Here is a 13,615-nt window from a genome sequence, read left to right on the forward strand (position 1 = left end):
TTAACCAGGTTGAGCGACAGGGGCTGGAAACATCAGCAATCACACATGCTCTCGCAACAACAAAAAAGAACTGGATCTAACTGATATTTGTCCTCATTCGCTCACCGTTGGCCATTGTGTCAAAAAAAAAAAAAAACTTACATAAAAGCAGCATTGAAACAAACATCAGGTGCCATGACTCTTAAAGGCGGCAGGCAGTCTTTTGAATGAATCTGTCGATGTTTCCTGCAACAGAAGTCATAGTCTTCTCAATGTTCAAATAGTCCTGCTCAGTAGTAACTATTGGTAAGCCTCAGCTCCTGCAGTTACCCGACCAGGCACTAGGGGGCGTAAAAGGCTCCACATTTATGTGCAACAAAACTCCCTGCATTTAATAGTCATGCAACGCATTTCACTTTTTGTAACTGCAATGGAAACAAAAAAATGACAATGCAAAATTAAGCAAATAAAACCTACATATACAATGTCTCAACTACGCTTGACGAAAGGAAAAAAAATGTTTTGAATAACCAATGGATCTTAATTTTGGTTCACGGAGATAAATTGTCCCGAGTGAAGATTGTTTAAAAAAAACCGAGAATGACAATAAGAAAACATCAAGTAAAAATGACCCAAACAGGGCCTGCTGATTCTGTTGAGCACTAGTGGGTAACTGAGAAGAGTTTAGGAGAAGGCTTGAGAAAGAGAGCATATGATATTGTCGAATACTTTCAAGTCGAGGTAGCTGATGCAGAGAACCAGAATAAAAGTAGAATGGGGACACATTTCCCGGGAGGAAAAAAAAAAAAACGAAAAAAAGTTGTACACGTGGGGGGGTCGTGGAGCGGAATCTCCACGCGGGACAGTTTAGCCTGTAACGAGTCCGAAGCAGCTTTAGGTCACCCTACATACTTTTACACTTAGGCTATAGTCTTAAAAATAAGCACAACATAATTTAAATGCATCATCTCAATGTACCTTCATAAATAAAAAAGACAAACCCAGCCTGTATTCACAGTGATGACCAGGGTGTTAATTCAAAATACTGAAAGAAGATTATAAAGTGTGTCCCAAAGGCGACTTTCCTGACGTTTTGATACAAAAAAAAGCGAAAGCAGCGGTTTTTAGTAACACGTTAACCATAGACGTGGGTCGCACTGGCCTGGAAGCTGTGTGGAGTGCTAGTGAGGGCAGAGCACGATAGACTACTTGTACAGAGAAACACAGTAAAGCTATGTGTACAGTACTTAAGAATTGTTATTTCGAGGCACTGGTGTCACCAATGCCACACGATCTGATTGATGAAACGACTTACGGTTTGTATTAAAAGACAGTGTTTTGCCAAAACAGAGGATGGCCTTCGTTCTGGAGTTCACCTCTTTCAACTATTCCAGCATTCAGCCACAGCATCAAGTGCCATCTCGATTTCTCCAGGTGGACAGGTCAAGCCCTGGTAAAGCCACACAGTCCAGATCTGATGACTTAAACATTCAATAAAAAGCTATAGTACCAACGCACATCCCAAACAGTTTCTCGTCGCCAGATCTGACCATATACTCACGGGAAAGAAAAAGGCTACAGCCCTCATTTGGTTTTAAGGTACAAGGGAACTTCGCCGCCGCCGCCGTCTGTCAAGCTTGGCAGATCAATGCTAAAATTGAACGAGCCCGGTCTTTCCGCGTGTTTCTACCGGATCACCGCGCGCCGGAGGAGTACTTGGCCTTGGTGATGAGGTATAACACGATGTCTTGGTGTCCTCCAAAAGCGGCGATGTGCAACGCGCTCCATCCCTCTCGGTTCGCCAGCCGAATATCGGCTCCGAATTTCACCAGCAGTTTGACGAGCTCCAAATTCCCGTCGATGACCGACTGATGCAGCGCCGTCTGTCCCTCGGGGCCAAAGGAGTTGACGTTAAACTCGCAGTTGGTCATGTTCTGCAGCAGTGAATGGAGCTCCTTCGTGTTGCCTTTCTTCACCGCCTCCTGGAAGACTCTCTGTGGCGCCGAGCACGTCGATATATCCGCCTGGCTCATGATGCTTTAACCCGCCTCTTGTCGCCTTTACCGTCTCTAGTGCTTATTCGCGGCTTTCCTGGACTTAAACCAGTTTAGACGCGTGAGACTAGCGTATATCCCAAAAAGGACAAGTAAACGACACACTTGGTGTGCAAATGCAGTCACTGACTATGGTAGATATCCAAAGACCTAGCGAGAAAGTTCAATGATCCACAAGGTATAAGTCTCCGTGTGTGTATGTGTGTCTCTCTCTCTCTCTGTAGCAGCACCAAGGTATGGCAGAATATGGAGTTATTTAGTGTGAGAAAGGAGGCGTGTGAACGGCGGTATCTCCGGTTAAGCGCATCGAGGGCCGTTAGGTTTTGAGACGTCTGAGGTAATTTACCTCAGGAAAGGCGCCTCTCGCGTCCCGCTGTGGTTTATTTGGCAAGGGTGACTGAAATAAACACAGAAACTGTTAAAGGACTATTCCATGGTATCGAGTAGTTACATCTAAAACTGAACAAGTAAAGATGTACTTGCCTCTTTACGTTTGGACGGGTAACGTTAGAAGTGACTCAAAAAAAAACTGCCCGCTTGCCCGCTTCTGTTTGTCCGTCGCGCGGTCCCGGTAATTCTCTGCCCAGAGTTGCGTTGCCAGGGGGGTATTTTAGACGAACTACTTTGCATAACAATACATCTCCATAGAATCAAGTATTGTGGAATGGGAGGGGTTGTGCGATGCTGATTGGCTGAGGGGTTGGCTTGGGGGAGTGGCCACGCGTTGAAACTGAGAAATGGGCGTGTCTCGTTGCCCAAACATCCCACAGTAATAAAACGACTGCGTTATGTGTTAATATGCACACACTCAAGAGAGAGAATCTTTAAACTGATATAAACAACCACTTGAAAGATGGGCATAACACGACAGCAAGGCTTGGGTTGGGCTTTTCATTTACAAACCGACAATATTGTGTTACATAAATCTATTTTGCCAAAAGCAACCCGTGGGATCATATCTCGATGTATTAAATGCAGTTCCCACTGTAGAAGAAAATATTCACCTGTTATCATAAAACAAAAAGACTCACTTTGTTTTTCTAGACAGTCTTCTATGAACCTTAAACACCCATCATGGCATTTCTTTTCTTTTTTTTAAACTGCAATTCAGATAAAATAACAGATAATTTCCCCCTTTAATATTATAGATCACTTTCCTACCAGTCTACACCAAATGGGCAATGACTTCTGCTTTATTAGTAGGCTGTTGCTTAAATGTATTGCTTAAATGTAACACGAAACACCTTTCCAGCCATTCCAGCTGTTTAAAGTCAATAACAAAGTCTGTGCGACATCCTGTGCGCGTCCACCGAGGTGTGCGTCGCGCTCGGTGTACAAAATTCCCGGCGCCAAGCATGCGCCCTAAAGTCAAACCTGAAAATTTAGCCCACTCTGCGCATGCGCGCGGCAGGAAAATGAGTGACACGCATAGCAGCTGTACCGTGGGAACCGGACGACTGCAATTTCTGCGCTGCGCACTCGCCTTTCCTCACACGCCGCAGTTTGGCGTGGAAAGCCACACACATGCACTATTCTGTGCAACCGTTTGCTCCGTTTGTACAGAAGCTTCAAACATTTGATCTGCCAAACTGTTGTTTCTCACGTATAACCGCTTCGTGCGGTACTATAACCTGCACGTAGGCGACTGGAGTGCCGTTCGCACAGTAACTACGTGCCGTTCCCACAGTAAAGTCACTTTTTTCATAAGGCTGTTAAAAATAATTTGGCACAGGGGTGAATTCAGGTTGGGGACGCTCTTTCCCATTGATCTCAATAGCAAAACGTGTCCCAATCAACCTGAATTCACCTATAAATGGAAAAGGTGCATGCCGTAAATATTCAACAACAACCAAATTTAGGTTTGTTATATTATGGTCATAATTTTATTTCTACAGTTCCTTATTACTGTTTTAATGTTAGGCAGTAAATTCTGAACAGGCTTCTGAGCGAAATGATTGCGTATTATAATAAAACGTATCTCTTCATGCCTAGTTTGTTTAACCTCTGTAAAAAAAAAAAGTACTTTATTCACTTCAGATGATCACTTGCTATCAAATGAAATGCAATATTGGTAAAATTCGGACAAACCAATGTTGCTTGAGGGTCTGCAACGAATGTAAAAATGTGTTTTACAAAAAACAATATTAAATCAACTTCAACCAAAGATGCTGAAGTTCAGACTAAATGTTTGATTTCCCCTCCCATAATATAATGTGTGTAAAATTAGGAAAGTAAATTAAAATGTGATGTACAAGTATGACACTATACATTGTTAATTCATGGCTTTGCAATGTATGCATCATAAAGTAGGCAGTTTAGGAATATTCATGTTCAGGCTTTAAATTCAACACTCTGCTTGATTTATAGTTGCATTTCACAGTTTTTCAAGCCAACTCCCAGTTATCCAAAAATTAAAAACTATGGGTAAAGTTTCACCTCCACTTATGAAGAGTTCACTAATCCTTGGTTATGTGTGGGATATCAAGTTCTCATGTTAACATTCTTTTTGTACATGAAACTCAAAACTAAAAAATAAACCGTGTGGAACCAGACTTCTCACATTATTAATTATTTGTGGTATTTTATCCTAACATGTCTTTCACCCTCCATCATATATCCTTCTTTAATATCTTGTGTGTTTTAATACTGAATTTCAGGCATTCTATGCTCACAAATGATATTTCAACTGGCTAAAGCATAAAGCTTTGGGAAAAGTTCTTTCCCAAGCAAAACTTTCCCATGATTTAAAAGAATGAAGCGATGTGCACTTGTGAGGTATTTGACCATGTGTGAAACAGAAGTGTTCTTTAAGACCTGCCAGGGTAGGGCTAAAATATCTCAGCACATCTGTTGGCTAATCAGAAAGATGTGTCCGTCTGCTGGCCTTTTGGAAAATATTTGCTGAGAAAACTCAGGGCCTCTCCCAGTGGCCGGTTATCTCTGGACCCGGGAATTTGCACAATTTCTGCTACTTAGATTTTCCTACAGTGGCCCCAAAAAGCTTTGACAGTTGAGGCATGCTGAAAATGCATGAAAAAATATCAAAACTAGGTGGAATTTAGGAAAAGCCAATGCATCATATCCTTAAAACTGGCCCCAGCAGCAAATTAGATGTGACAAATATCATTTATATGCAATTTTTATTTTGTGACACTAACATATTTTGACACAAACATTCAGACATACATATTAACAAAGGACAAAATCACCACAAAAAAACATTACCTAATATTTTCGCTTTAACCTGCAACGTTTTGTGGAGGTTTAAACAAACCAGGGTTATACAAATAAAGTTCAACCGCACATTTCCAATATTAGAAGCTTATGCAGCGACTGTGTTCTTCCACAACCAGGCACAGCGCAATATCTTGCTATCTCCGGCATGTTTGTTGCCCGCGCGATTCGTTGACGGCAAGGGTCGCCCATGTTCTGAAATTGAGCGTTTTCTGGACCTGGTGTCAATAAAAGCTTTTCTTTGACTAACAAGGACGTTTTCAGCTCTGAAACGTACAGGATATTCTTATATCACGATTAACTCTTATATATCAAAAGCTCAAGGGAAAGTTGATTTCTCACTTCATCACCCCTTTAAACATACATTTTATTTGTGAACTGATGTTTAGCTGTTCTTTTTAATAGTCAATTTATTTTCATATCATCATTATTCAATAATTTCACCAAGCTGAATTATAATTTCACCAAGCTGATTTCTTACTAAAAAAACCCAGTCATCATGTTTTCAGGCCATTTCAAGTTTGATTTTGATGTGACAAAGCAGTGATATCTAAGGGGATGAGCTGTTTACTTTACTTTTAATTAGTCTTGAACGCAATCATTTTGTTCATTCAGACTGATTCACGAACGCAAACCGTGCACAAAAACAAGAGGGATTTATCGCACAAACCAATCATATTTAATCATAACCATAAAGCGATGGAGGCATGTGACTTTCCCTAAACCCACCGCAAGCATTTGGGGGTCTGTTAAAAGTCAATGGGCTCAGGGTAGGCAAGAGAGACACAGACTCCCTCTGTAACTTCACCTGCGGGTGTCACTTTTTATTCACTTTTTAATATCACATTTTGTAATATTTGCATGTTTTATTTTTGTAATATGGATTATTTTCTCATCCTATTTTTTGAGGAGGCACTGCCTCCCTTGTCTCCTCAGAGAAAACACCCCTGTGATGAAAAACTGACATCACATCTACTAAAAATCACCAGTTCACCATGTCAATGCAAAACTCTCAGAAAAGTATTTGAGAGAGAAGCTCTACAATAATTTCAAAGAAACTGCAAGTAATACATTGAATTAAACATGACATTTTGAAGTAGAAAGACTGGAATATAAAACCTGAATAGGCCCATCTTGGAATTTTTTTTTTTTTTTTTACAGCAACATTTGAGAACTGATGATGAAAATTTGAGACTTTAAGTGTCTGAATACTTTTTAGGGTTACTCTATATTTGAGAAGGTACCGGTAAATTAATTTTTTTAAACACCTTTTAAAAGTTGTAGGCTATTTTAGCAAATAAAACTTAGGAAAAGCCCCATAAAGTTTTTTTATCCAACACTAAATCAACTGGGTTACTTAAAATTCCCATTCATGAAGTCGACATCAAAGCAACAAGCTATAATGAGGCGTTAATCGAGCCGGCGCTGAGAATAGCCTGTAAGCCATTTGCTCAATGTTAGATGTACAGTACTTAACAGGAAGTGTGTCGTTCCACCTGGGCCTGTGCCACCGGGTCACATTTATCAGAAATCTAACCCAGTGAGAGCGAGCGAGCTAGCTAAAAACTCCTCCCAGTGTCAACGGGTGCAAAGATGCCTTATTAAAGATTAATACGCGTCATAAAAGCTGGAAAGTCGATCTCTGTGGCATCTAAATCTCTGAATCCCTTTCAGATTAACCCTGGTTTGAAAATTAGCTCTTCGTTAAACTTTTTAGATGCAGTTTAAACATCTTAAACAGTACTTTTTTTGATTGAACAGGTGCAATTTTGTAGTAAAACCATAGTAACTACAAAATGAATCATAATTTTACTACAAAATTCATTGTTAAAATCAGTTAAACCATGCTACTGCAGTAAAACCATGATTTATTTGAGTAAAATCATAGTAAAAACAAGAATAACCACGGTTTTACTACAATAACAATGGTTTAACTATGAATTTTGTAGTAAAACAGTAGTACCTACAAAATTAACCATGATTTTACTGCAGTACTACCATGATTTAACTCTGAATTACCATAAATAACCATGGTTTGACTATGAATTTTGTAGAAAAAGTTTTTTTTCTTAGTAAAATCATAGCAACTACAAGTTTAACCATGATTTTACAACCAATAACCATGGCTTAACTATGAATTTTTATAAACCTTATTACCTACAAAATGGTTTTACTACAGTACTAGCATGGTTTAACTGATTTTAGCAGTAAAACCATATAACTACCGAAATAACCATGGTTTAACTATGAATTTAGTTGTAAAACCATAGTAACTACAAGATTAACCATGATTTTACAACAATAACAATGGTTTATCTATGAATTTAGTAGTAAAACTATATTAACTACAAGATTAACCATGATTTTACTACAATAACAATGGTTTATCTATGAATTTAGTAGTAAAACTATATTAACTACAAGATTAACCATGATTTTACTACAATAACAATGGTTTAACTATGAATTTATAGTAAAACCATAGTAACTACAAGATTAACCATGATTTTACTACAATAACAATGGTTTATCTATGAATTTAGTAGTATAGTAACTACAAGATTAACGTCTCGGTTACGTATGGTAACCCTCGTTCCCTGAAGGAGGGAACGGAGACGTACGTCGGTAATAACCGACGAATTGGGATCACTTCAGAGAGCCCCTATCAGCTTCGAGAACTTAAGAACAGGCCAATGAACAATTGGCGTGCGAGATTTGCATCTCGCGCTCCGCCCCGCGCCGCGGGTATAAACAGGAAGCGAGAGCACCGCACTGACGTTTTTCACTGAGGAGCCGAACCAGAGACCGGCCAAGCAGTGATGGAAGGAACTGTGGCGACGGGACGTACGTCTCCGTTCCCTCCTTCAGGGAACGAGGGTTACCATACGTAACCGAGACGTTCCCTTTCAGTCGGTCACTACGACGTACGTCGGTAATAACCGACGAATTGGGATCCCTATGGAAAACGCCACAGTTACTACCACTTCCAGCGCCCAGCGAGAGCCCCTCAGACCCCCTCAGACCCCGTTCTGAAGCGGGCGGGAAGATTCACGCCAGAAGAGTCATACTGCTGTTCCGCAAAACCCATTCAGCAGACTTGATTGGATAACGCTGGGAAAGCGTGCCCGAAGGACGCTGCGGGAGCCACATCATGCCCGGAGGGAGTTACCATGTGGAGAACACGTATGGGCTGGCCGTGGGCAGCACAACATACGGAAGTCCCAGGGGAGGCCCCGGCCTAATGCAGGCGGGGGACGACACCGTACTGAGACGGCAGAGAACTCTGCCAAGGGAAGACACAAGCTCGCCGTAGGGAGCTGTACCGTGGAAATACACGTATGGGACCGCCGTAGGGGTCACGACATACGGAACCCAGCCTGACACAAGTTCCACCAATGCATACGAGTGCCAGACCTGGCGTCGGACGCTCCGCAACATCCGACTGCCGAGGGGTGCGGAGGACTCAACAGGGTTCGCCAATCCTGGGGAACTCGACTGGAGAAAATAAGCGCACGTATCCGTTCCAGGGGAAGGGAATGGCGCAGCAAGCCGACACTAGAACGGGCACTTCAGTGAAGCTGACTATGGGAAGCGAGCACACGAGAAGCCACCGGCTCTACACGCAGGCTATAAAACCTAGCGAACGTGTTGGGTGTCGCCCAGCCCGCAGCTCTACAAATGTCTGTCAGCGAGGCGCCACGAGCCAGCGCCCAGGAAGAGGCTACACCCCTGGTGGAGTGAGCTCTAACCCCGAGCGGGCAGGGCACGTCTTGGGATTCATACGCCAAGACGATGGCATCCACTATCCAGTGGGCCATCCTCTGCTTGGAGACAGCCTTTCCCTTCTGCTGTCCTCCGTAACAGACGAAGAGCTGCTCTGAGGTCCTGAAGCTTTGCGTTCTGTCCACGTAAGTCCGGAGAGCACGGACGGGACAGAGCAAAGCTAGGGCTGGGTCTGCCTCCTCCGAAGGCAGCGCTTGCAGGCTCACCACTTGGTCCCGGAAGGGAGTAGTGGGAACCTTGGGCACATATCCAGGCCGGGGTCTCAGGGTTACCTGAGAATCACCCGGCCCGAATTCCAGGCACGATTCGTCGACCGAAAATGCCTGCAGGTCCCCTACCCTCTTAACTGAGGCCAATGCAATCAGGAGTATTGTCTTTAGAGACAAGATCTTAAGCTCTACTGACTGTAAAGGCTCGAAGGGCGCCCTCTGAAGTGCGGTCAGCACCAGAGTCAAGTCCCAAGAGGGTATAGAAGAAGGGCGAGGAGGATTTAGTCTCCTCGCTCCCCTTAGGAACCTGACGATCAGATCATGCTTGCCTAAGGACTCACCATTAACGAGGTCATGGCTTGCGGCGATGGCGGCAACATATACCTTGAGGGTGGAGGGAGACAGCCTTCTCTCCAACCCGTCTTGAAGAAAAGATAGCACAGATCCGATCGAACATTTCCGGGGGTCTTCTCGGCGAGAAGAGCACCAGTCGACGAACAGGTTCCACTTCAACGCATATAGCCGTCTCGTAGAGGGGGCTCTGGCGGAAGCGATGGTGTCGACTACCGCTTGCGGTAGGTCACCTAGAACCTCCGCGTCCCGTCCAGGGACCAGACATGGAGTTTCCAGAGGTCTGGACGCGGGTGCCATAGGGTGCCCCGTCTCTGAGACAGAAGGTCCTGCCTCAGAGGAATGGGCCAAGGAGGTGCTGTCGCGAGGAGCACTAGTTCCGGGAACCACGTCCTGTTGGGCCAGTACGGAGCTACCAAGAGGAGTTGCTCCTCGTCCTCCCTGACCTTGCACAGAGTCTGTGCAAGAAGGCTCACTGGGGGAAACGCATATTTGCGCAGAGCCCGGGGCCAGCTGTGTGCCAGTGCATCCGTGCCGAGGGTCCCCTCGGACAGGGAATAGAACAACTGGCAGTGGGTCGTGTCGTGGGCGGCAAACAGATCGATCTGTGCGGCCCCAAAGCGACTCCAGATCAGCTGGACCACCTGGGGGTGGAGTCGCCACTCTCCGGGAAGCACTGGCAACCGTGACAGCTCGTCGGCCGCACGGTTGAGCAGGCCCGGAATGTGGATAGCACGAAGGGACCTCAGATGCTTCTGACTCCACAGGAGGAGATGGCGGGCGAGTTGGGACAAACGGCGGGAGCGTAGACCACCTTGTTTGTTGATGTACGCAACGGCCGTCGTGCTGTCCGTCCGGACCAGAACGTGCTTGTCTTTGAGCGACCCTTTGAGGCGGCTGAGAGCAAGACGAACTGCCAGCAACTCTAGGCAATTGATATGCCATTGCAGTTGGGGCCCCGTCCACAGACCCGATACTGCAAGCCCGTTGTACGTGGCACCCCAACCCGTGGGTGAGGCATCCGTGGAGACAACATGATGCCTGGACACTTGTTCTAGAGGCACTCCTGCCCGTAGAAACGAACGGTCCGACCACGGGGAGAGGGTTTGGCGGCATCTCGGCGTCACTTGGACACGGAGGGACCCGCTGTGCCACGCCCATCTCGGGACTCGGTCGTGTAGCCAGTGCTGAAGCGGTCTCATATGGAGCAGCCCTAGCGGCGTTACTGCGGCTGCTGCTGCCATATGCCCCAGGAGCCTCTGAAAATGTTTCAGTGGAACCGCTGTACTGCGTTTGAGCGTACTCAAGCAGCTCAGCACCGACTGGACGCGCTCCTCTGTGAGGCGCGCAGTCATGGCGACCGAGTCGATCTCCATCCCGAGAAAAGAGATCCTCTGTACGGGACAGAGTTTGCTCTTCTCCCAGTTGACCCGAAGACCCAACTGGCTGAGGTGCCGGAGCACCATGTCCCTGTGTTCGCACAACTGCTCCCGCGACTGGGCAAGAATCAGCCAGTCGTCGAGATAGTTGAGGATGCGAACACCACGCTCTCTCATGGGAGCAATGGCCGCCTCCGCGACTTTCGTGAAGACACGGGGCGACAGGGACAACCCGAAGGGTAGGACTTTGTACTGGTATGCCCGTCCGTCGAAAGCAAAGCGTAGAAACGGTCTGTGTCGAGGGAGAATCGAGACATGAAAGTACGCGTCCTTCAGGTCGATCGCTGCAAACCAATCCTGGGGACGGATGCATCTGAAGATGCGTTTCTGGGTTAACATTCGGAACGGCATCCTGTGGAGGGAGCGGTTCAGGTAACGCAGGTCCAGGATCGGTCGTAACCCGCCACCTTTCTTGGGTACAATGAAGTACGGGCTGTAGAACCCGGACTTCATATCGGCTGGAGGGACCGGCTCTATCGCGTCCTTCGCCAATAGGACAGCGATCTCCGCCTGAAGCACGGGGGCGCCCTCCTTCGGTATAGAAGTGAAGTGGACACCCCTGAACTTCGGGGGACGCCGGGCGAACTGAATCGCATAGCCGAGTCTGATGGTGCGGATGATCCAGCGAGACGGGCTGGGGAGCGCTAGCCAGGCCCCCAGAGACCGAGCAAGCGGGATCATCGGCACCACGGACGTACCCGGAGCGGGGCAGCGCAGCGGAACGCAGGGGCCCCAGGACGACATGGGAGTGGTCCGTGCAGGGGTCTGGGTCTGACACACGACCTGCATCCGCTGAGTGGACGGGCGAGCGTGGGGAGGCACTTTGTGTGCGTCCGCACAACCGACGCCCCCTGTTGGCGAGGAGAGAGGTGTCTGAGGGGTACGAGGCATGGTAGCGTCGCATACCGCCAGACGCGCTCTCTTGGCACCCAGAGATGTTAGAAACTGCTCTTTTATTGAAAATTTGGGTGCCACTGGCACTGGGGCCAGTGGCGGAACAGAAAATAAAATGGGGTTCCCCCGGCCCTCCACCGGGGGAAGGAGTGGTGCTGCAGCCATCTCCCGAAGAGCAGTTTCCTCCATCTCTGGGCGGCCCGTCTCAGGGTCTCTTCCGACGGCGCTTGCCACCTGGCTTGGCAGCGGCCTGAGCGGGCTGGACGTTCTTCCCGCGACCGGCTCCACGCCCACGACCGGTGGAAGGCTGCTGCTGGGCTGGGGCGGGAGCGGGGGCGGCCGCAGGAGGACGTCCTCGGCGACGGGCAGGCGGAGGTGCTGCAGCCGGCGGCTGGGTGGAGGCAGCAGCGGGCCGCCGGTGCAGGATATGCTTGATGGCCTCCGTCTGCTTCTGGGCGGCCGTGAATTGCTGGGCGAAATTCTCGACCGCGTCGCCGAACAACCCGGCCGACGATATGGGGGAGTCCAGGAACCGGTTCTTGTCAGTCTCCCTCATGTCGGCCAGGTTGAGCCAGAGATGCCGTTCCTGGACCACTAAGGTGGACATCGCCTGACCCACGGAACGGGCGGTAACTTTCGTCGCCCGGAGGGCGAGGTCCGTCGCCGCCCGGAGCTCCCGGAGGAGCTCTGGGTCAGACCTACCCTCGTGCATGTCCATGAGTGCCTGGGCCTGGTGCACCTGGAGCAACGCCATGGCATGCAAGGCAGACGCGGCCTGTCCGCAGGACCTGTAGGCCTTCGCAGTCAGACTGGACGAAAACCTACAGGCTTTGGACGGGAGACGAGGATCACCACGCCACTCGGAGGCGGTCGCCGGACGCAGCTGCATCGCGACGGCGCGTTCGACTGGCGGGATCCTCTCGTAACCCTTGGCCTGTCCACCGTCAAGGGTAGTGAGGAGGGAGGAGCCCCCAGGTCTGTTTCTGGCACTGAAGGGTGTCGTCCACGACCTGGAAAGCTCCTCATGCACCTCCGGGAAGAATGGCACTGGGGCGGGACGCTGAGAACCAGCGCGACCCCCCCCCAGAAACCAATCATCCAACCTAGAAGGCTCGGGACGTGGTGGAGGGTTCCACACAAGCCCGACCTTTTCGGCGGCCCGGGAAAGCATAGCCGTCAACTCAGGGTCCGACTCGGCCGTTGCCACTCTCCCAGAGGGAGGCAGTACAGCCGAATCTTCATCCTCCGAGGACTGGAACTCCCCCTCCGATGCTGCGATCGACATCTGCTCGTCTGCGGGCGCTCCGAAAGAGATGACTGGGCGCCCGTGGGCGGGACCAGCGATCTCTTCCGGTGGCGCCACCGGCAGCGGTGCTTGTGAGGGTTCAGGGACCTGCGTAGGAACACTAGGCGGGTTTGTCCTGAACGTAATCCTCAAGTCACCCCGGTCATCCGTCGAAGTAGGTCTATCCTGGTTAGGGATAGCTCTAGATCGAGGTATGGGGAGGGGGACTCCGCCTTCCCGAAGGTAGGTGAGTCTTGACCTAAGCACCGCAATAGTCATGTTCCCGCAGTGAGAACACGAGCTATTCACAAACGCTGCCTCAGCGTGCTGTAAGCCCAGGCACGTGATGCAGTGAGTGTGGCCGTCAGCAGGCGAGAGGGAACGACC

At 48.2% G+C, this 13,615-nt stretch overlaps 1 protein-coding gene across 1 annotated transcript; it reads right to left on the bottom strand.

Moving 5' to 3' along the window:
- Window positions 1-1,527: 1,527 nt before the first annotated feature.
- Window positions 1,528-2,159, bottom strand: nrarpa (NOTCH regulated ankyrin repeat protein a). The gene has a single exon (XM_079804751.1). It carries the CDS (start codon window positions 2,010-2,012, stop codon window positions 1,674-1,676), a length of 339 nt encoding a protein of 112 aa, XP_079660877.1. The 5' UTR covers window positions 2,013-2,159; the 3' UTR covers window positions 1,528-1,673.
- Window positions 2,160-13,615: the final 11,456 nt, after the last annotated feature.

The sequence above is a fragment of the Gobio gobio genome, assembly GCF_949357685.1.
Source record: "Gobio gobio genome assembly, chromosome: 22".
NCBI lineage: Eukaryota > Metazoa > Chordata > Actinopteri > Cypriniformes > Gobionidae > Gobio > Gobio gobio.

What these genes read in the sequence shown, in the direction of transcription:
- nrarpa (XM_079804751.1), bottom strand. Translation starts at nt 2,012, where the DNA reads ATGAGCCAGGCGGATATATCGACGTGCTCGGCGCCACAGAGAGTCTTC.